The sequence below is a fragment of the Trematomus bernacchii genome, unplaced genomic scaffold, assembly GCF_902827165.1.
Source record: "Trematomus bernacchii unplaced genomic scaffold, fTreBer1.1, whole genome shotgun sequence".
Taxonomy (NCBI): domain Eukaryota; kingdom Metazoa; phylum Chordata; class Actinopteri; order Perciformes; family Nototheniidae; genus Trematomus; species Trematomus bernacchii.
The window spans coordinates 2,176,246-2,198,604 of NW_022987573.1; the positions used below are offsets into that span (position 1 = coordinate 2,176,246).

Below are 22,359 nucleotides of genomic sequence, written 5' to 3' on the forward strand. Positions count from 1 at the left end.
ATATAGCTCTTAGAGAAATTACTTAAGATGAATTTGAAGAAATACCTTGTACTGATCTAATGACATGGTGAATGCTGCTGGTTACTCCGCTGTATATCTGAAACTTTTCTCTTCTCCTGCTGAAGCCTTTCCCTCTTTATATTCCTGTCTGTTCTCACACTACGCAGCATTACATTGGAGGTAGAGTCCCAGATCTGATATGGTCTTCTAGCCACTCCCCTTTCCCCTAGATAAAAGTCAAACTTTTAAATCCTTTACGGATTTTAGTTCCACGCCCTGATTAATGGACTTGTTTAACAATGCAACATGAATATACTGTATATCAAATAAAGCAATGTTTATTGTGTTTACAATTTGTTTGGTTCTTTCCTTAAAAATACAAAAAAAGAACCGATAAAAATACCGTTAAAGTACTGGATCGATAAGCAGTGTTGGGGCCAAGTAGCACGGTTAAAATCTTAACCATACCCATTTCTAGGTAAAATACTGTATAACAAAGTCTGGATAAATCAGGCTGTAATCAGGCAAGGTACAAAAGTGAAAGACTTTGAGAGCATTAAGAAATAGTGCAGTGGAAACACATTATAAATAGGCAATTCAAAAGCAAGGATAATAATATAAACATAACATATGAATAAAAGTTACAGTGCAGTACAACATTAACATGATTCAGATGTTTTTTCTTTGTTTTTTCAGAAAAAGAAAACATACATGCCAACACAGCCTGCTAAATGTATCACATATCAACATATCAAAGTACCACAGTACAAGAACAGAAAAGACGGACAAAGGGAACATCACAGAGGGAGAGCATCATCCATGGTATACACGATATACATGATACGCGGTATGCAAACCATCCTGCACATACTGAAATACAACACATTATATTTATCAAATACGTAGTACATCACATTGTAACTTTATTTTCATGTTTTCAATTATTTGAAAGGGGGGAGCTCTCCAGCACTTCAAGTCACCGCCACAAAAGCCATATTTTCATGTATATATCTATTCTATCCATCATCTTATAACATCATCTTTCATAGGAGGAGATTTTGGCTATTTCGTCCATCCATTCCTCAAGGGATATATCCCCCTTAGCTTTCCAATGTTGCAACACTATCCTACATCCAGTAATAAGTGCTATTCTGATCTGCACCATGAGATCTGGTGGGCATTCAAACCACTTTCCTTTGGTACCATACCTAGTATGCAAATCATTGGTCCCTGTACCAGAGAGGAAGCCATTACTGTATTAATGAAGGTAATAATCTTCGACCATAAGATATCTATTATGGGGCATGAATACAACATGTGCAGTAGAGTGCCACATGTAGTATCACATCTCCAACACAAGTCGGAGCCTCTGAGTCCTAGCCTTGCCATTTTACTTGGGGTCCAATATGTTCTATTGATGATTTTACAATTAATCAGACATATCTGTATTTCCCTTGAAACTTTAAACCATGACCCAATAATTTCCCCCCATGTTTCACCAGTTTTCTCTTCCTCTATGTCCTTCTCCCAGCATATCTTAAGGCCTACACATTTGGGTGGATGAGACTCCCGCAGAAGGTTATAAAAGCATGACGTTTTAGTTTTTAAGTGCCAGTCTCTTTCTAGCTTGTCCTGTATCTCTGTTTTTTATTATTTATTTAACGTCTCGGAAGAAGACGAAAACTAAATGAACCACATGAAGGAGCTGTTGTTTAATTACAAATATACAAATATCATATACAAAGCAATACAGTTATCCCACTTCTGCAGAAAGGACAAATGGACAATGAGAACAATAACTTCAATTTGAACATTACTTTCTTTAACATGTGCTATAGTATTTTTTTAATGTTCTTTTATGGTTATTCTGTTAGGGCTTTGTGATTAATAATGATAAATGTGAGGCTCTTTATCATGTAATAATAATCCTGGAGATTTGTAAAGCCTCATGTATAATAATCATAGATTCTACGGTTCTACTATAAGAGTACATATATTTTGATTGTCTCACAGAGAAGACTCATGCCCAGTCAGTCATTGTGAAGTCAACTTGGAGAATCCACAGGAGAGCAAAGGGTTTAAAAAGTCGGGCTGATTGACAGAGTGGCAGCTGTCTGAAATCAGTCCCTAATTGCTAATCAGCGTCGCTGCAGCTTTAAAAGCACCACACCTGAAAGGAGGGCGGTAATTCAAAGCTGGAGAGGGACAAACTAAAAAGCGTGCGTCCAGCAGCAGCAACAAACCAGCAGAAGAAAACTACAAAGAAGCAGCACTGGTGCAGCCATAAAAAGCTGGAGAGGCGGCCGGTGAGAAACGAACTGTGTGGAACTAATGTGATTTGTTTATTGAGAGATGTGGTTTGATAGAAACGGTTTGAATGCTGCTAAAAATTCAGTCTATTATATTTGCATTTTTAATGAGACTGCATAAGTTAAAAACTGTTTAAAAACATAATTCGTAAAAATACACTAAAAGGAAAAACAATATTCACAAGTGTTAAAAAATATATGTAAAGCATGTATTTTTGCATTTATTATTTCATGTGCATTGTATTTACAGTAATTATTTTTATTTTTCATTTAAGGTTTTTCACCTTACAACCTTACGCTGTACTGCAAACAACAAAAACTAAAGTAAAGAAGAACTCAAAAGAAAACAAAGTTGTGGTCATTGTATGAGTGAAACCCAGTGAAAACCTCCTATATGGACTGTACCATCCCTTTCAAGCGGGGAAACTGCAAAAATACCCAAGGGCTTGACACAGCCCGTCCAGTTCTGTTCACACTTCGGTGCGGAACTGAAGTGTCGCATCCTTCATCTTTTTCTTGTAGTCTTCATCAAATTGTTCACTCTGGGCCACAGTGAAATGGTTCTTCCAGTCACCAACTTTCCCTGCAGAACCACAGAGAATAAATCAGGTGTTTTAGCTCAAAGTGGACATGTGATTAGTTTTTTCTCATCACATACTTGTCGGTATTTATTCATCAATTTACCTTTTCTCATGAAAGGAGAAATCTTGAAATCCATAACTGGGTTCGTAGAATAGTTTGCCATGTCGTCCTTTTTCATATTGTCAAACTGCACCCCCCCTGTAACCTTCATCTTGTCCTCTGCAGAAGGAGACAAACCAAGAAAGCTGCAGAGTTTGTCTATCTCCTGTCCAGTATCCTGTAAACACAGTGGTCAGTTCACCGTCTCATTGTTATGCTAGAGAAGAAAGGTAGCCTGAATAGCAACACCTAATAACAACTACATTACCTCAATCATGTCTTCATAGAACATGTAATGGATTTTTGGATAACTCTCTTTCTTTTTCCACCAGTCGTTCACATGGTCGTACCACGATCCAAACACCACTGATCCCACAGAAGGGCACATACAAATATGTCAGTATTTTTCAGTAGAAATCTTTGCATTTGATCCAAGCCTATTATTATTATTGTATTTCATTCATACTCTTTCCCTCCATGAATCTCTGGAAGAAGTTGCTCCATTCTCCAGGCTCTGGCTGAGCTAGGTTCATGCGGTCAAAGTGAAAATAAGACACCATGTTGTCTTTGGCATTGCGGGCAACGTAGACTATCTGAAGAATCATGAAAAACGTAAAGATCATAAGACCAATAATAGATGAGGCATAATATACTTTTAGATGTCTGTTGTTTGTTGTTGTTCTACTGCTTCTCTTTGTTGCAAAAGAATACACAAACTACTGACCCTGCAGTTTTGTTCCCAAAAGGATTTAGGCACAAACTGGACTGGAAAGTGAGTTTTGATGAGTCGAGGAGATGTGGGGAGGTTGTCTGCGCGATCTTTTCCTGTATGAAGAAAGACAAAGTGAACCCAGCCCTGATGCTGTAAACTTCTGTTAAGTCATGGTTACTCGATTGCTACATTGAGGTCAACCTTGCACACACAATGATAACGTTTAAAAAGTCAACAAAGGAACAAAGGATGTCAAAAATACACAAAATGTAACTTTACTTCTTAATCTCTTAGGGCTGGTCTATATAAGTTGTTTGCAAGCTGCAATTTCACTGCTAAATTCCACTAAATAGAATATAACTTTAAATAAGGGTTTTTTATGTTTGTGATGCATGGATGTGAATAATTGATCATCTGTTGAACCTGAATGATGAGGCGGGAAGAAAGCCTCCAAGAAAGGCACCCTGTCATAGATTGGGACGGATGTCTGGCGCTCTTGCTGACCAAAATACAGCAGGTCCAGAATGTAGGAGGCCCAGGTGGTTCCTGACATACACACAGAGAGACAGAGTAAACTAAACAATCTCCACTCATTACCTTTATACACACATATTTTATGAGGCCTTTAATCTGGCTGTTCAAGGACTGACCTGCTTTGGGGTATGTTGCAATAAGTATATCATCGGGCCTGGCCTGAAAGTTTTGGATGTTCTCCCAGTTGTCTGTGAAAAAGTGGGACATTGGAACTCCATGGAAATCAAACAGTTCAGGTCGAGGGGAATCCTCCATGTGTAAAAAAAGAAAGAAAAATAATCAAAATATACAATTAATTTGGTCATTTTTATAATAGTAATTAAACAGTAGAGAAAGAAATAGAGAAACGTAAAATTACAAAAGTGTGCTGACAGATTCTGATATAAATGCTGCTGGTTACTCTGCTGCATATCTAACTTTTTTTTCTTCTACTTATTTGTTTCCTTATGACTTTGCTTCCTCTCTCTTCTCGTTACATAACACTTTCTCAATTGTTATTGGAGCCTTTGTCCCGGATATGAAATCGCTTTGCAGCCCTTACGTCCAGTTTTTCTCAATCACTTTTGATCATTTCTTGAAACAGTCTTAACATTTCCTATATTATAAATGGCGTTTTCACAATTTCTTGGACTTTAAAACATTACTACTAAAAGGTAGTTACTCACGCAAAATATGTGATGCTTTAAAACCTAGTTTTTGAAAATAAAAAAACCCCACCAGTGCGGTTGAACCATGGGTTGAACACAGAACGTTGTGCTAAAAAGTGAATGAATGCATGAAACCTTTGCATGCATTTGTCATTCTTCCCACCATTACATGTCAAACAAGAAAATGAACCTAACTTAAAAGTAAACCACAATATAGCTCTTAGAGAAATTACTTAAGATGAATTTGAAGAAATACCTTGTACTGATCTAATGACATGGTGAATGCTGCTGGTTACTCCGCTGTATATCTGAAACTTTTTTCTTCTCCTGCTGAAGCCTTTCCCTCTTTATATTCCTGTCTGTTCTCACACTACGCAGCATTACATTGGAGGTAGAGTCCCAGATCTGATATGGTCTTCTAGCCACTCCCCTTTCCCCTAGATAAAAGTCAAACTTTTAAATCCTTTACGGATTTTAGTTCCACGCCCTGATTAATGGACTTGTTTAACAATGCAACATGAATATACTGTATATCAAATAAAGCAATGTTTATTGTGTTTACAATTTGTTTGGTTCTTTCCTTAAAAATACAAAAAAAGAACCGATAAAAATACCGTTAAAGTACTGGATCGATAAGCAGTGTTGGGGCCAAGTAGCACGGTTAAAATCTTAACCATACCCATTTCTAGGTAAAATACTGTATAACAAAGTCTGGATAAATCAGGCTGTAATCAGGCAAGGTACAAAAGTGAAAGACTTTGAGAGCATTAAGAAATAGTGCAGTGGAAACACATTATAAAAAGGCAATTCAAAAGCAAGGATAATAATATAAACATAACATATGAATAAAAGTTACAGTGCAGTACAACATTAACATGATTCAGATGTTTTTTCTTTGTTTTTTCAGAAAAAGAAAACATACATGCCAACACAGCCTGCTAAATGTATCACATATCAACATATCAAAGTACCACAGTACAAGAACAGAAAAGACGGACAAAGGGAACATCACAGAGGGAGAGCATCATCCATGGTATACACGATATACATGATACGCGGTATGCAAACCATCCTGCACATACTGAAATACAACACATTATATTTATCAAATACGTAGTACATCACATTGTAACTTTATTTTCATGTTTTCAATTATTTGAAAGGGGGGAGCTCTCCAGCACTTCAAGTCACCGCCACAAAAGCCATATTTTCATGTATATATCTATTCTATCCATCATCTTATAACATCATCTTTCATAGGAGGAGATTTTGGCTATTTCGTCCATCCATTCCTCAAGGGATATATCCCCCTTAGCTTTCCAATGTTGCAACACTATCCTACATCCAGTAATAAGTGCTATTCTGATCTGCACCATGAGATCTGGTGCGCATTCAAACCACTTTCCTTTGGTACCATACCTAGTATGCAAATCATTGGTCCCTGTACCAGAGAGGAAGCCATTACTGTATTAATGAAGGTAATAATCTTCGACCATAAGATATCTATTATGGGGCATGAATACAACATGTGCAGTAGAGTGCCACATGCAGTATCACATCTCCAACACAAGTCGGAGCCTCTGAGTCCTAGCCTTGCCATTTTACTTGGGGTCCAATATGTTCTATTGATGATTTTACAATTAATCAGACATATCTGTATTTCCCTTGAAACTTTAAACCATGACCCAATAATTTCCCCCCATGTTTCACCAGTTTTCTCTTCCTCTATGTCCTTCTCCCAGCATATCTTAAGGCCTACACATTTGGGTGGATGAGACTCCCGCAGAAGGTTATAAAAGCATGACGTTTTAGTTTTTAAGTGCCAGTCTCTTTCTAGCTTGTCCTGTATCTCTGTTTTTTATTATTTATTTAACGTCTCGGAAGAAGACGAAAACGAAATGAACCACATGAAGGAGCTGTTGTTTAATTACAAATATACAAATATCATATACAAAGCAATACAGTTATCCCACTTCTGCAGAAAGGACAAATGGACAATGAGAACAATAACTTCAATTTGAACATTACTTTCTTTAACATGTGCTATAGTATTTTTTTAATGTTCTTTTATGGTTATTCTGTTAGGGCTTTGGGATTAATAATGATAAATGTGAGGCTCTTTATCATGTAATAATAATCCTGGAGATTTGTAAAGCCTCATGTATAATAAACATAGATTATACGGTTCTACTATAAGAGTACATATATTTTGATTGTCTCACAGAGAAGACTCATGCCCAGTCAGTCATTGATCCCCAAAAATACACAGCACTAGTTCTGTTCAAACTTTAGTGCGGAACTGAAGTGTTGCATCCTTCATCTTTTTCTTGTAGTCTTCATCAAATTGTTCACTCTGGGCCACAGTGAAATGGTTCTTCCAGTCACCAACTTTCCCTGCAGAACCACAGAGAATAAATCAGGTGTTTTAGCTCAAAGTGGAGATGTGATTAGTTTTTTCTCATCACATACTTGTCGGTATTTATTCATCAATTTACCTTTTCTCATGAAAGGAGAAATCTTGAAATCCATAACTGGGTTCGTAGAATAGTTTGCCATGCCGTCCTTTTTCATATTGTCAAACTGCACCCCCTCTGTAACCTTCATCTTGTCCTCTGCAGAAGGAGACAAACCAAGAAAGCTGCAGAGTTTGTCTATCTCCCGTCCAGTATCCTGTAAACACAGTGGTCAGTTCACCGTCTCATTGTTATGCTAGAGAAGAAAGGTAGCCTGAATAGCAACACCTAATAACAACTACATTACCTCAATCATGTCTTCATAGAACATGTAATGGATTTTTGGATAACTCTCTTTCTTTTTCCACCAGTCGTTCACATGGTCGTACCACGATCCAAACACCACTGATCCCACAGAAGGGCACATACAAATATGTCAGTATTTTTCAGTAGAAATCTTTGCATTTGATCAAAGCCTATTATTATTATTGTATTTCATACATACTCTTTCCCTCCATGAATCTCTGGAAGAAGTTGCTCCATTCTCCAGGCTCTGGCTGAGCTAGGTTCATGCGGTCAAAGTGAAAATAAGACACCATGTTGTCTTTGGCATTGCGGGCAACGTAGACTATCTGAAGAATCATGAAAAACGTAAAGATCATAAGACCGATAATAGATGAGGCATAATATACTTTTAGATGTCTGTTGTTGTTTGTTGTTGTTCTACTACTTCTCTTTGTTGCAAAAATAATACACAAACTACTGACCCTGCAGTTTTGTTCCCAAAAGGATTTAGGCACAAACTGGACCGGAAAGTGAGTTTTGATGAGTCGAGGAGATGTGGGGAGGTTGTCCGCCTGATCTTTTCCTGTATGAAGAAAGATGAAGTGAACCCAGCCCTGATGCTGTAAACTTCTGTTAAGTAATGAATGGTTACTCGATTGCTACAGTGAGGTACATTCTGTGTCTTGTGACACTAATAAAAAGCATTTGAACCTTGCACATACAATGATAACGTTTAAAAAGTCAACAAAGGAGTTCAAGAACACGCAAAATATAACTTTTCTTCTGAATCTCTTAGAGCTGGTCTATAAAGCATTGGCTTTTTATAATCTTCATGTTGGGCGTTGGCCTATAGTCAGTGAAGGGATGTTGAGTTGTTTGCAAGCTGCAATTTCACCGCTAAATGCCACTAAATACAATACAACTTTAAATTAGAGTTTTTTATGTTCGTTAATAATGGTTAGTATATTTGATCATCTGTTGAACCTGAATGATGAGGCGGGAAGAAGATCTCCAAGAAAGGCACCCTGTCATAGATTGGGACGGATGTCTGGCGCTCTTGCTGACCAAAATACAGCAGGTCCAGAATGTAGGAGGCCCAGGTGGTTCCTGACATACACACAGAGAGACAGAGTAAACTAAACAATCTCCACTCATTACCTTTATACACACATATTTTATGAGGCCTTTAATCTGGCTGTTCAAGGACTGACCTGCTTTGGGGTATGTTGCAATAAGTATATCATCGGGCCTGGCCTGAAAGTTTTGGATGTTCTCCCAGTTGTCTGTGAAAAAGTGGGACATTGGAACTCCATGGAAATCAAACAGTTCAGGTCGAGGGGAATCCTCCATGTGTAAAAAAAGAAAGAAAAATAATCAAAATATACAATTAATTTGGTCATTTTTATAATAGTAATTAAACAGTAGAGAAAGAAATAGAGAAACGTAAAATTACAAAAGTGTGCTGACAGATTCTGATATAAATGCTGCTGGTTACTCTGCTGCATATCTGACATTTTTTTCTTCTACTTATTTGTTTCCTTATGACTTTGCTTCCTCTCTCTTCTCGTTACATAACACTTTCTCGGTTGTTATTGGAGCCTTTGTCCCGGATCGGAAATCGCTTTGCAGCCCTTACGTCCAGTTTTTCTCAATCACTTTTGATCATTTCTTGGAACAGTCTTAACATTTCCTATATTATAAATGGCAATTTCTTGGACTTTATAACATTACTACTAAAAGGTAGTTACTCACGCAAAATATGTGTTCAAGTTTTTGAAAAGAAAAACCCCACCAGTGCGGTTGAACACAGAAAGTCGTGCTAAAAAGTGAATTAATGCATTAAACCTTTGCATGCATTTGTCATTCTTCCCGCCATGACATGTCAAACAAGAAAATGAACCTTACTTAAAATGAAACCACAATATAGCTCTTAGAATTTGAAGAAATACCTTGTACTGATCTAATGACATGGTGAATGCTGCTGGTTACTCCGCTGTATATCTGAAACTTTTCTCTTCTCCTGCTGAAGCCTTTCCCTTTTTGCATTCCTGTCTCTTCTCACGCCACACAGCATTACATTGGAGGCAGAGTCCCATATATGATATGGTCTTCTAGCCACTCCTCTTTCCCCTAGATGAAAGTCAACCTTTTAAATCCTTTAAGGATTTTACTTCCACGCCCTCATTCAGGGGTTTAAACTCTCAAACACAAATGCAAGGTTTCCCATTCAAAGCACAACAAACACTGTCAATGTTGGAAATATAAATATATTACCAGGGGGCTCAAAGAGTTTAACATTCCCCCTGTCTTGCCCCTAAATAAGTTCCCACCTATAGGTCCATGACTCTTAATGTTTTTACCATGTTTTTATTTTTTTCCAAAAGCGTTGGGCTTGAAACTACTTCATCTACATTTAAAACATTTCACCCTTGGGAATTGTTGTGTTTATGGGTCAAACCCCACTGCAGTCAGCATGTCGTTGTGTCCCTGGGCAAGACACTTCACCCCAAATTGCTCCAGTGGGGATTGTCCACAGTATTGAGTATGTAAGTCGCTTTGGATAAAAGCGTCTAACAAGTAACAATGTAATGTAATGTCTTTTATTTCTTACTTGTTTTGATTGTTCTCTCTCTTGATTTTCAGCATTTATTGGCAGCCTACTCCTATTCTTTATTACTTTTGTTCTACTTTGTTCTAGAAAGCTTCACACCATTATTGGTTGAACTCATCTTTTTTTATAATTAACTTTCCTGTTTTGATAAAATTCTGTAAGCAAAGTGCTGAATACAAAAATACTAAACAATGTTTAGCAGGAAGTGACGTCATCAGAAGTGAGGTCACAGGAACTGAAAAACATATACAACAAAGATGGCGGCCACCAGCGAGGCTGTGGTGAATCCAGCACACGTGGAAAAAACGAAGAAGGTAACTGCGAATAAGTTGTTTGTGACATAGTTACACTTTTAATAACGTCATCTGAGAAAGACCTTGACGTTTTAAAACAAAACTAACACACTCAATGTAGCGCTAGTTTTTCTGACACTACGCAGTTAACGCAAGCAGCGTGTGTGTGAGTTTGCGGGTTTTTTGTGAGGCGAGATTACCCTTTTTTCTATTTTCACAGATAAATAAACTCACATCGGAACCATGTTTACTGGACTTGCATTCGGATAGTTCGTTATAAATGTTCTGAAAAAAGCGTGCACAATACGTGTACACTTTGAGGTTAATTTGCACAGGAGAACATGTACACTCTTGAGGACTGTTCACACTTTTTGGGTGTATTGCTGCAAGTGCTGCAGTTTGGACCTGGGACACGTTTAATATTATTAATAATAAGGCAAGTGCTGCTACCGCTTTGCAGAAGCTTAGCATAGTTACTGCACTAGTTGTCCCTAACATATTGTAAGCATATGTGTACATGTCAGAATCAGAAATCCTTTATTAGTCCCACAGCGGGGAAATGTACAGTATTACAGCAAAAAGTGGCATAGCACGAGAAAAAGGCATGCATTTATAAAGGATAAGCTAACTTATTAAACATAGAGAAGAAAACCACACATGATTAAAAATAGAGCTATTTAGTACACATCAATGGCTTAAAACGAGGAGCAGCAACTTAAAGTAGGTAGTGACATAGATATAATTATGTGTTGAGACATTATTAAAAAAAAAATGGGACATTTATAACAATAAAGGTGATCATTGCACAGTATTGAAAGAAAGGTAACTATATTGCACATTGCAGGTTTAAAGCACTAGTCAATATTGTGTGGTGGTCTACAAGGGGAGACATGTACTGTATGTACCGGTACTGTAGACAGTAAGCATGTATTGTTTGCGGGGGCACCTAAAGCAGTAGCAGTATCTGAAAAAGGGTCCCCACCTCTTCTAACAAAGTGACTCCAATGTACACTAAACTCTCTGTCTTGTTGTTAACATCGATTTTGCAAACCTTTTTCCGCTTTGCTCCTCTTAAACAGGCCCCTGCTCGATACTGGGATGAGCCGCAGGAGGGGAAGGATGAAAACAAAGTTGGAAAAGATGGAGAACAGACTGAAGAGACTCTGCCACAGAAACACGTCGAGAAAGCAAAGAAAAGAAAGAACGATGAGGATCGAGGAGATGCAAAGAAGTTCATCTCAGGGGTAAGTGAATACAAGTAATAATAAAGCTTTTTGTGTATATCACATTTTCTACAGGGGATGCAGTTAAAAGTGATATACAAAAAAAGGAAGAAACAAAGTGCAAATACTATTTGACAAAGCAATGCTGTTAAATTATAAATACATTTGACGTTTTAGTTAAAAGGCAAGCTAGCAGAGATCGATGGATTATTTTGGAAGATCTCCTTGATATAAACACAAATTAATTGTTGTGTCACGCCGAGAAGTGGGAAATATATCTACGGATTATCACAGGATTGTACATTCTGAATCGTGAATTCAAATACGAACTGTATTCATCCCTAGAGAAATTGTTTATCAGCAGTTGCAATACAAAGTCGGGGGGCGGGGGGGGGAGCAGGTTTAAAAATAAATAAGTTGTAATTTGCAAAATACATACGATGTGCATAATGTTGTTGAGGTTCAGTTCAAAGGGATTGCTTATAGATGTGTATTTACAGTAGCACATGTATACTAAATGTAAGTTGGAACACAACATGCTTAAATATATATTTCCAATATAGCATATCATTGATCTGAATGAAAGTAGAAGTACTTTTGTAATTGGGGTCTATTTCTGATTCTATATCAATATATCTCCCAGCTCTAAAAGACGTTACCTTCATTTTTATGCTTGTTCCTACTCTCTCAGAAACCTGACCCTTTCCCTGGGCCTGCACACATTTCTAAAGACAGGATGCAGAAGTTCAAGAGAAGAGATAAAACTAAGAAGGTAAGGTAATCTTTTTAACACGTTGGTAAATAAAAGGAGTTATCTGTTGCTACTAGCTATCTAAAGATCCTTTATTGTTCTCGCTCTAGATTCCCCGGCAGCATTACAAGCTGAAAGACATGATGGCTCGCTCTGATGAAGTTTCAGAAATGGCCCAGAAACAAGCTGCTCGGATTGACCTCCTACTCCCAGAGGATGCTGGGTAATTTCCTCTAAATGTTGACTGGCTGCTCTGGCTTCAGTATATAATGTGACAGAGATGCAATTTGATATATGTCACTTCAAGCCTTTGTTTAAAATCATGATTGTGACATGTTTTCCTTCAATCTCAGGTTTCTAGAAGGAGATGAAGATGAGGACACGTGCACAATCTCTCAGGAAGATATTTCAGATGCTGTGGATATAACCTCTGCATCAAAGGTGGGACATTAACTGGACACTCCTGACATTTAAGTGATGGGGCCTTTTGTGATAACACAAACCGCCTCTCTATACCTTGTTCAGGCCGCATGTTACTGTTTTTATTTTATCTTTTTAAATATAGCTATTTTTTAACTGATCTTGCTGGGATACAATAAGCTGCAAATAGTAAAGGTCATCCCCAACTTATTGTATTAATATGGATAATGTGTTAGTGCTGAACTTAACATGGGTTGTAATGCCTATTTCATTTACAAGAATAAAAAAAGAAAACGAAAAATACTGTATGTTCAGGAGGTTACAAGATTGTGTTAATTATTTGTATATTTAGTTTCAAAAACAATTTAATGAAGATATTTTCAGGTTAGATGTTGTTCCCCTGGATGAGACCTTCCATTGATTTGTGTTTCCTCTCTCACTTTTTTCTCAGTATTTTGATCTGAAACTGTCTCAGTTTGGACCATATCGACTGGATTACAGCAGGACTGGACGGTCAGTATCTCAATCTCCATGCCTGTTCAAACCATGTTTAAAGTGTCTGTCTAAGGGTTGCTGCCACTGCGAATAATGCGAGTCCGTCAGCTCAGCAATAGGAGAAGATTAACTCCAAATGTTTTCTATCCAAACCCACATTATCTGATTTTTTGCCTCTTTGGATAAGAAGCCATTAACTGCACATATGTTCAACTAATAATGAATATTTGCTCCACCTGGCGAATATTTGCCCTCATTATTAGTGCAGTTTTGTAAATATCTGGCTCCCTACCTGCTAAATGCTCGGCTGTGTTCACCTGATAGTGTTAACATTGTCTGACATGCTGGGAAGGAAATGTTTCTGAGTTTCTCAGAGCTTTTACACTGAAAACAACTGCCAGCTTTGCCTAAAAACTCCTTATGAGAGTGTTGAGACTCGACCAAGACAATCATGTTGCGGTCTGTAAAACTAAAATGATAAAAAGACAAGATTATTTTTACCCATACTGAGTGTGTTGTATTCTGCATAAACTGTAAAGCCCCTTCAGGCAAATCTGTGACTTGGGCTATATAAACCCAATGAAATGTTCTAAAACATTCTGTAGAGCTGAGGAAACTGCAGACTTTAACTTTCTGTAGCTTTATAATTCAAAGCGAGTCCTTTCACATTATAACGAAATATTGATTTCATGTTTGTGCATTTTGTTCACAGTGTGTTTTCTTGGTTTCAGACATCTGCTGCTCGGTGGAAGGAGAGGCCATATTGCTTGTATAGACTGGCAGACCAAACAGCTAATGTGTGAGATAAACGTGATGGAGTCCATCAATGATGTAAAGTAAGTCATACGCCTCACATTGTGCAGAGCTACACAGCGCACTTTGTACAACGCAATAATGCTTTACTTAACAGTAACTGTAAACATCTTTCCTCTAAACACAAACATTTCTGCTTTATCAAGGTGGCTCCACAGTGAGGCCATGTATGCGGTGGCTCAGAAGAAGTGGCTGTATATCTACGACTCCAATGGCATCGAGCTCCACTGCATCCGCAAATTTAACGACGTCCTTCGAATGCAGTTCCTCCCATACCACTTTTTGCTAGCAACAGTGGTGAGTTGATTAAACCTGTTCTTCCAGGTCATTTACACAAGCTATTGCATTTACTTTGAAAGTATTACCACAATTACAAAAGCTTGCCAACCTGTTTGTCATGTATCATCGTTCAATAGATTTTTTATATTTCTTCTTTATTTAACCAGGTTAAATACTCAATAAGACTAACATCTATTTTTCAAGAGAGACCTGGCCATGAAGACAAGTTATGAGACGTTATAAAAGAGTTCAATCAATATCAAGTAGTTTCCAAACTATGTAGAGCAGGCGTTTTTAAAACCTGACACTTTGAGGCCCCCTATAGATAAGCAGTCGGATTGTTTAAGCCATCTATTGGTTACATTTGAGCAAATCGTTAACAGTATGACAACTTGTACTCGATTACTTTGATAATGAAAGAAAACATAACAAAATAATAATGATTCTTAGGCAAATTCTAGGATTATAAGGAGTTTTTTTTCCTTATGATTTCTAAGCAGTTTTGTGGATGTTTCTTTGGAAATAATTGTATCACTAAGTGTTTTAAAGTTCCTTAATGAGCTGAGTGTGTTTAAGCAGGGTACGGTATATTACAATAAGTTACTAAGTATGCACCGGCCCCTTTCATCAGTCTTTTTGCCTCACATTTCTCTCAAACATTTGTGTAAAGTAAAATATGAAATGTAAAAGCAATCACCTACTTGTAACCCTAACCCTACTAATTCACTCAAATCAATCTGCTCTGACGAACCTTCCTGTTTTCGCCCTCAGAGTGCCACAAGCTTCCTGCAGTACCTGGATGTGTCTGTTGGAAAGGAAGTGGCAGCCATCAACACCAAGACTGGTCGGCTGGACGTGATGTGCCAGAACCCTCAAAATGCCATCGTCCACCTCGGCCACTCCAACGGCACCGTCACCCTGTGGTCGCCCAATCAGAAAGAAGCTCTCGTCAAGATGCTCTGTCACCAGGGGGCCGTGCGCTCTGTGGCTGTAGACAAGACGGGCACGTGAGTCTAAACATGACACTTTAATGTCAAATATGGATTTTCTTTAGAGGAAGATTTGGATAATTGATTATATTTTGTAGAGGTTGTTCGCAGTCAATTGCAGTAGAAACATCATCATGAAAGGTTTTCGGGGTAGTAGGCGAAGCGTAATGCCTACCCTCAGGTTAATATTGTTAGCTCTGTCATTACTGTTACTGTGGTTCGCACTGTGAGCTGCTTTGCACCAGCTCAACCATCGCCCTGTTTCGATCCATGTGCATCCCCACATCATAAATATACTCTGTATTTCATTTCGAGCCCCTTAAATGTTTCAACTTCCATCTTTTGAAAGTGTAAAATGTCCTTGTTATCATTGACAATATCCTTTTTTTTAACCCACCAGCTGGAGACAAAATATTTTTAAGGATTCAGTTTCGTACATGGCTTTGCTTTGTGCCAAACATTTTCTGATGGGGCTTGCATTTTGACCTACTAACCATAATTACAGCCATCTAAACAGAAACCAGTCTGCAGGTAAATGAATGCATCTTTGAGATTTAGAGTATATTCTTTTACATTTGTATTAAATGTACTTAAAAATAGTGGTCAAAGAATGGTACATGGTTTGTGTAAAGCTAATGTTATGATTGAAACTTCAGACAACTACAAAAACAAATAGATGAGTCTAATTAAATCTATGGATACACACAGTGAATAGCATGTTATTTTTAATGCATCTTTCCGTTATAATATTCTGTGAATTGTGCATAGTGCTGGTGCTCCCCGGCAGAACTGTGGGTGGTTAAAAGTGAACAATTTGTAGAAGAAAGCCATACGTGCTGAAATACTTTACAGTCAGCTTGAATAACTAATACATGTTTTGTTGTGAGCTGCAGTTTTCTGAATGTCCACCAGAGAGCAATCTTCCATTGTGCTCTCCTCTTGGCAGATACATGGTGACATCTGGTATGGATAAAAAGCTGAAGGTATACGACATTAGAGCCTTCAAGCCCCTCAAGTCCTACTTCCTTCCTGCTGGAGCGTCCTGTCTGTCCCTGAGCCAGAGGGGGCTGCTGTCGGCTGCCACTGGGGACATTGTTCAGGTCATTATCTGCACCACACTGCACAGATCCTGAGCTCTCATCGAAACATGATCAGGCCTTCACACAGGAAGTGATGCTTTTGGTGTGGGTTATCATAAGTGAAAACGTGTGGTCAGCAGAAACACAGTTGTTCAGTGGAGAATGTTGTAATCACGGACATTCTAATTCACGGGAAACCTCGCCCGGACACGGAAAGGATTGACAGATTGATAGCTCTTTTCACCAAATGAATGACATTGCTCGATGGCGACATGCTGTTTTACTTACTTTACCAAAATGTCCTTACAAAGTACGTTTCCTGTGTCTTCACAGGAAACGTACTTTGTAAGGAGTGCAATCTGGAGCACATTTTAAGATAATGGAGACACAGTTTTGAGTCACATGTTGAAAGGAGATTTCAACATGAATTTTGTTGAAAGAAAATACTGATTCCTTTTGATCTATAATTGGAAACTGTATATACATGTCACATGTTGTACTGCTTAGCTGACCTGTTCTGCAGCTGAACTCTGACTGACTGATTTCCTAAATTCTTAATTAATACCATTAATAATGAACATTGTCCATTGAAGGAATCTAAAGTTTCCTTTTTGCTCTGTTCTAAGAGATTGTTCGGAAACTAGGGGACGTTTTGGGATAAGTAATCTAAGGGAAGTGAGTGTTCAAACAACACGAGACCTTTTTTCTCTCCAAACTAGACATTTTTCTGTCACATTAGCAAAACTCAGTTAAAAATAAACACGTGGGATTTTCCTGCTATGACGAGCTAAAACGTCTGCTATGAACAAGGTCTGCAGTGACTTCTGGCCAAAGATAGAATAAAAAAAAAACTGCTGACATTTTGCACCTTGTGGCTATACATTACCTCTGACATTGCACAAAGTCATTTTGATAAAACATGCATAAGACTGCAACTTTTGACCCTCCTATCACCTAATCTGTGTCTGAAACTCTCCCTGCAGGTGTACAGAGACGTGTGGAGCACTCCAGTCACTAAACCCTACATGGCTCACAGAGTTCAAAGAACAGTTTGGGGGATGCAATTCTGTCCATTTGAGGATGTCCTCGGGGTGGGGCACGGAGAGGGTTTCACCAGCATGCTCATACCAGGTACGACTGGATTTCGAATTATTCCTTATTTCAAATAAGTCTCAAAATGAGCATAGAGTGTGATGTAAGAAAATATTTGTTAAGCTCAATGTGGCCCTGATCGTATCAGCTGCCATTACTGAACTCTTTATTTATATTTACAGGTGCTGGAGAGCCCAACTTCGACGGTCTGGATTCAAATCCATATCGCAGTGCTAAGCAGAGGCAGGAATGGGAGGTTAAGGCCCTGCTGGAGAAGATCCACCCAGAGCTCATCACCCTCGACCCCACTGAGCTGGGACAGGTGGACCAAGCCACCTTCCAGCAGAAGCACCAAGACAGGGTCCAAGCTCTGGTCAGTGTCTGGAACTATCCTATTAGCACACATTTGATTTTAGATCTGTTCATTGTTATATACTGAATCATAGTATGTGTCCACCCTTCTAAAAGTCTGTTTTGTCTTCCTAGGGCTTTGATCCACTTGCCAAAGAAAAGTTTATTCCCAGGTATAAGAAGAAGGGTCGTAGTTCTGCCGGCAGTATTGAAAGGCGCAAGAGACAAGTGGCTAATGAGGACCTGAGGGTAAGTAATCAGAGATATACATTTGAGTGTGATCTTTCTGCAATATCTGCACTGTTTGGCTCATTTCTCGTTTCTTTTGACTTGTTTACCCCTCAGGAGACAGTACAGCAATCTTCAGAGGACAAAATGAAGATTGAAAAAGAGAGAAAGGAGAGGGAGAAGAAGGAGGTGTTGTTATCGAGCAAGAAATCTGCTCTGGACAGATTCAAAAAATAAAAAAGGCGGATCCTTTGTGCAGCCCAAAACCCAGTGACATTCTGTGGGCGTGACCTTTGAACTTCACATAAAGGACAAATTGTATTGTACACATTACTCCACCGTGGGAACAGAACACGAGCTGTAGAAATTCTGGAGGCAGTCAGCTTAATAAAGACAAATTCTGTTGGATGGCACATCATCAGTAATCAATGTTGAGCACAGTGAAAGGGTAGTTCTATTTAGTGTCTGTAGCCTGAAGCACTTCCTGTCTCCATGGCTGGATAATGTGAGGTGCCATGACTAGCATGGGTGTCAGCAAGAATTTGTGTCAAGTTGTATACTTCCCCTCCTGATTAACACATTTTTCACAAATGTTTGACCTTCATTGCTTTGAAGGCTGAACTGTATGAGCGTTTGTCAAATGTTTTATATAAATATGTTTTAAAAAATAAACATGATGCCAAGCCTCTAAATTCAGTGTCGCTGGAGATTATGTCTGACTTTAAAATGTCTTATTCTGCTTAACATGTTTTCAGAATGCATTCTTCTTTTTTCAGATTGAGTCCCTCCCAAATTCTTCTGCAGCTGTATTTAGGCGAAGTCTGACCTACAGTCACTATTGGCAGCAAATGCATGATACTAAAGAAATCTTGGCAAAGCTTTTTTGTCGAGGGAACCCGAGCGCAGCTTACTTCCGGGTTTTAGGACGCGTCACTGCACCACTTTATACACATGTATAAACTTCACAGCGGGCGGAACTTGTCATAAAGTCCGCGAAAATAAAGCCCACCCATTTAGAGGGAAGATATGATTGGTCAATTGTACTGTCATTTGACATTACTCTCTCATTGAGTTACTATAGCGGGCCCTCTGTGAATGTACAGAGGGACCACCTATGGAGCTATATCAGGGTCATAAGTTTTGATCATTAAAAAAAATATATAATATAATTTATTTGAAAGTTCAAGTTTTTATCCTGAATTTTGAAAAATACAATGATGTATTCAAAATAAAAATAAGTATTTGAAATAATTTTTCAGGTTGAATATTCAGTTCAGCAATTTTTTGGAATAAAATATTTATTTTCATATTTCACTTCTATACATATTTTGACATTTGAATCCTTATTTTTTTCAGTTGCAGATTTTACGTTTTCAGATTCAAAACATAATTTTTTCATTTTCAAATCTTGTTTTTTCAGGTTTCACCATTTTTTTCACTTTCAGATCTTTTTTTTTCGCTTTCAAACTTTTGGCCCTGATGTTGCTTGGGGGGCGGGGCTTACCAAAGAGTAGTTTGGCATCCTGAGTGACAGGCCTCACTGTCATGTTGCCTTCATGGATGTTAGGTAGCGCGAGAAATATAACTCAACACTTTCTATATACCAGTGGCGAGCCGTCAGGGCCCTCTAGGCCCTCTGTGAGGGCCTAAGATATTCCAAAAAATAATATTTAAAAACATTAAAAAAAAAATTTTTTTTTAAATATATATTTTTTTAATATTATTTTTGTTATATTTTTCATTAGTTTTACCGAAAAAAAACTTGATTTAATAAAATAACATTTCCAAATAAATAAATCCTTCGAATCTGCCTGTTCAGTCTCTGTTTGAATGTGGGTTACATGAAAGAAGCTCGTCTGGCCCTCTCTGCGATTCACAGAGGGCCCGCTATAGTAACTGAACGAGAGAGTAATGTCAAATGACAGTACAATTGACCAATCATATCTTCCCTCTAAATGGGTGGGTTTTATTATCGCGGACTAGATGACAAGTTCCGCCCGCTGTGAAACTTTTCTTGTTTCCATAGCAACAACAACTTCCTGTCAACAGCGTGAACTCGCCTTCAAAATAAAAGCATGCCAAATTACACTTAAGACATACAACTGCAACGAAAGTAACAAACACAATGCAATATCATTTTCAATGTCAAAGAACACAAATTGGGTTCACAGGTGTTGTTTTGTGTGGTAGAGGGTCGCTGTCATTGATGCGTTTTGCACCCTGGGCCGTTGTTTTGATATTCCGCTGAAGTATACGCTGTGACGTAATAACTCTTTTTTTTTTCTTTTTTTCGAGGGAAGGGGTGGGGGTCAGAGGGCCTAGGTATAAAGCTCACGGCTCGCCACTGCTATATACAATACTCCCGTGATTGGTGGTAAACAAAACTGATACCAGCGTCAAAGTTCCTTTAAGCGAGCTGTTGAGGTACAAAATACACATCCTGTAACAGTTCTGAGGTTTTAGCAGCCAGATATATTGCACAGTTTTTAAATATTGCACATAGTTGGCATTTAACAGCAAGGTTCTTTATTGTCAAACTGACATAGCTACAGAGTAATTATGTTGTTGAAAATCTTATGTCACAGGCTTCTCCAACAATGCAACATAATAACAATACAGATAGCAAGAGCAATACAAAAAGAAAAATAGTTATAAAATAAAGTGAGCATGTGGAATAGTGCAGTACGAGTCTACAAGTTATTGGAATTATATATATTAGATACATATTACTGAGTAGCAGATGAATGTTTTTGAAGTTGTTTCAGCAGTTCAATTGTTTAACAGTCTCACTGCCCGCGGGAAGCAACTGTCTCCGAATCTTCTTGTCTTTGCCAGGATGCTGCGGTAACGTCTGCCTGACGGCAACAGAAAGAACAGTTTGTGGCTGGGGTGATGGGGGTCTTTGGGTGTTATAGTCAGCGTTGTTGTGTGTGTGGGGTGGGGTCTACTAGGGGCCGTGGTGGTTGTATAGTCTGACCGCTGCAGGAAGGAAGTACCTGTGGTACTGGTATCTCTCCTTTCGACAGCGGGGGATGGCGTCAGGTCCACCAGAACAACCTGTTGGCTCGTTGCGGATACGTAATTTCACATTCTAGCACAGTTTATTGCTCTTATACCGCGATTGTTGCCAACTACGATGCTCAACAGCTCGCTTAACGGAACTTTGACGCTGATATCAGTTTTGTTTACCACCAATCACGGGAGTATTGTGTATAGAAAGTGTCGAGTTATATTTCTCGCGCTACCTAACATCCATGAAGGCAACATGACAGAGGGAAGCCTGTCACTCAGGATGCCAAACTACCCCGCCCCCCAAGCAACATCAGGGCCAAAAGTTTGAAAGCGAAAAAAAAAGATTTGAAACCTGAAAAAAATCTTGTTTTGAATCTGAAAACGTAAAATCTGCAACTGAAAAATAAGGATTCAAATATCAAAATATGTATAATAGTGAAATGTGAAAATAAATATTTTATTCCAAAAAATTGCTGAACTTTTACATTACATTACATTGCATTTAGCTGACACTTTTATCCAAAGCGACTTACAATAAGTGCATTCGACCAACAAGATACAAACTTGAAGAAAACAGAATCATATAAGTACATCAGGTTTCATAGAGCCAAAACATTTCAAGTGCTACTCAACTAGCTTTAGATAAGCCAGTCCTTTATTAGTATATAAGTGCTTTGTTAGCAATTCTTTGTTAGTAATTCTATTGCTCGAAGTGGAGTCGAAAGAGATGAGTTTTCAGTCTGCGCCGGAAGATGTGCAAGCTATCTGCTGTCCTGATTTCAATGGGGAGCTCATTCCACCATTTTGGAGCCAGGATAGCAAACCGACGTGTTTTTGCTGATGGGAACTTGGGTCCCCCTCGCAGTGCGGGTGTAGCGAGCCGTTTGGCTGATGCAGAGCGGAGTGCACGTGCTGGGGTGTACAGTTTAACCATGTCCTGGATGTAGGAAGGGCCAGATCCATTCGCAGCATGGTACACAAGTACCATTGTCTTGAAGTGGATTCTAGAAATAACTGGAAGCCAGTGAAGTGAGCGGAGGAGCGGTGTGGTGTGGGAACATTTTGGAAGGTTGAAGACCAGACGAGCCGCTGCATTCTGGAT

The 22,359-nt window shown here is 38.5% G+C and overlaps 4 protein-coding genes across 6 annotated transcripts in view; 1 reads left to right on the forward strand and 3 right to left on the reverse strand.

Annotated features, from left to right (window-relative positions):
* Positions 1–158, reverse strand: part of LOC117479591 (cytosolic sulfotransferase 3-like) — a 4,224-nt gene extending 4,066 nt beyond the window's left edge. Inside the window, exon 1 of the mRNA XM_034126686.1 lies at positions 46–158. Coding sequence (XP_033982577.1) covers positions 46–66 — 21 coding nt within the window. The 5' untranslated portion in view covers positions 67–158. The remainder of the gene's footprint in view (positions 1–45) is intronic.
* LOC117479590 (cytosolic sulfotransferase 3-like) overlaps positions 1–5,266 on the reverse strand; it is a 25,636-nt gene extending 20,370 nt beyond the window's left edge. The window contains exons 1-8 of one of the 2 annotated variants that reach the window (XM_034126685.1): positions 5,140–5,266; positions 4,353–4,485; positions 4,126–4,248; positions 3,715–3,815; positions 3,457–3,583; positions 3,259–3,356; positions 2,994–3,168; positions 2,774–2,892 (exon numbers count right to left, since the gene is read on the reverse strand). In XM_034126685.1, the coding sequence (XP_033982576.1) occupies positions 2,780–2,892; positions 2,994–3,168; positions 3,259–3,356; positions 3,457–3,583; positions 3,715–3,815; positions 4,126–4,248; positions 4,353–4,485; positions 5,140–5,160 (891 nt within the window). In that variant the 5' untranslated portion in view covers positions 5,161–5,266 and the 3' untranslated portion in view covers positions 2,774–2,779. Of the gene's footprint in view, positions 1–1,692; positions 2,893–2,993; positions 3,169–3,258; positions 3,357–3,456; positions 3,584–3,714; positions 3,816–4,125; positions 4,249–4,352; positions 4,486–5,139 lie in introns of those variants that run through there. The other variant, XM_034126684.1, reaches the window with a different exon arrangement.
* On the reverse strand, positions 323–9,687 carry LOC117479588 (cytosolic sulfotransferase 3-like). 2 transcript variants are annotated; one of them, XR_004555580.1, is made up of 9 exons: positions 9,571–9,687; positions 8,833–8,965; positions 8,606–8,728; positions 8,104–8,204; positions 7,842–7,968; positions 7,644–7,741; positions 7,379–7,553; positions 7,092–7,277; positions 323–1,997 (listed from the first exon to the last, which is right to left on the reverse strand). XR_004555580.1 is itself a non-coding variant. In XM_034126682.1 (8 exons), the coding sequence occupies exons 1-8, from the start codon at positions 9,589–9,591 to the stop codon at positions 7,165–7,167; spliced, it is 891 nt and encodes a 296-aa protein (XP_033982573.1). In that variant the 5' UTR covers positions 9,592–9,687; the 3' UTR covers positions 5,417–7,164. The 2 variants fall into 2 exon arrangements, 1 of the variants encoding a protein (XP_033982573.1); XM_034126682.1 differs by lacking the exon at positions 323–1,997 and having other exon boundaries at positions 5,417–7,277.
* A 774-nt stretch (positions 9,688–10,461) lies between these two features.
* wdr46 (WD repeat domain 46) lies at positions 10,462–18,941 on the forward strand. Its single transcript, XM_034126652.1, has 14 exons — positions 10,462–10,546; positions 11,605–11,769; positions 12,440–12,520; positions 12,610–12,722; positions 12,853–12,940; positions 13,371–13,432; positions 14,146–14,250; positions 14,374–14,524; positions 15,278–15,513; positions 16,442–16,595; positions 17,558–17,705; positions 17,849–18,039; positions 18,153–18,266; positions 18,363–18,941. The coding sequence occupies exons 1-14, from the start codon at positions 10,490–10,492 to the stop codon at positions 18,480–18,482; spliced, it is 1,785 nt and encodes a 594-aa protein (XP_033982543.1). The 5' UTR covers positions 10,462–10,489; the 3' UTR covers positions 18,483–18,941.
* Positions 18,942–22,359: the final 3,418 nt, after the last annotated feature.

Bases quoted from the DNA above. Each gene is read 5' to 3' on its own strand.
- LOC117479588 (XM_034126682.1), bottom strand. From the start codon at position 9,591: ATGTCATTAGATCAGTACAAG. The intron at 7,969-8,103 runs GTCAGTAGTTTG...ATGATTCTTCAG, and splicing joins TTTGGGAACAAAACTGCAGG to ATAGTCTACGTTGCCCGCAA. The intron at 7,742-7,841 runs GTATGTATGAAA...CTGTGGGATCAG, and splicing joins GAGATTCATGGAGGGAAAGA to TGGTGTTTGGATCGTGGTAC.
- wdr46 (XM_034126652.1), top strand. From the start codon at position 10,490: ATGGCGGCCACCAGCGAGGCTGTGGTGAATCCAGCACACGTGGAAAAA. The intron at 12,521-12,609 runs GTAAGGTAATCT...TTCTCGCTCTAG, and splicing joins GAAGAGATAAAACTAAGAAG to ATTCCCCGGCAGCATTACAA. The intron at 13,433-14,145 runs GTCAGTATCTCA...TCTTGGTTTCAG, and splicing joins GATTACAGCAGGACTGGACG to ACATCTGCTGCTCGGTGGAA.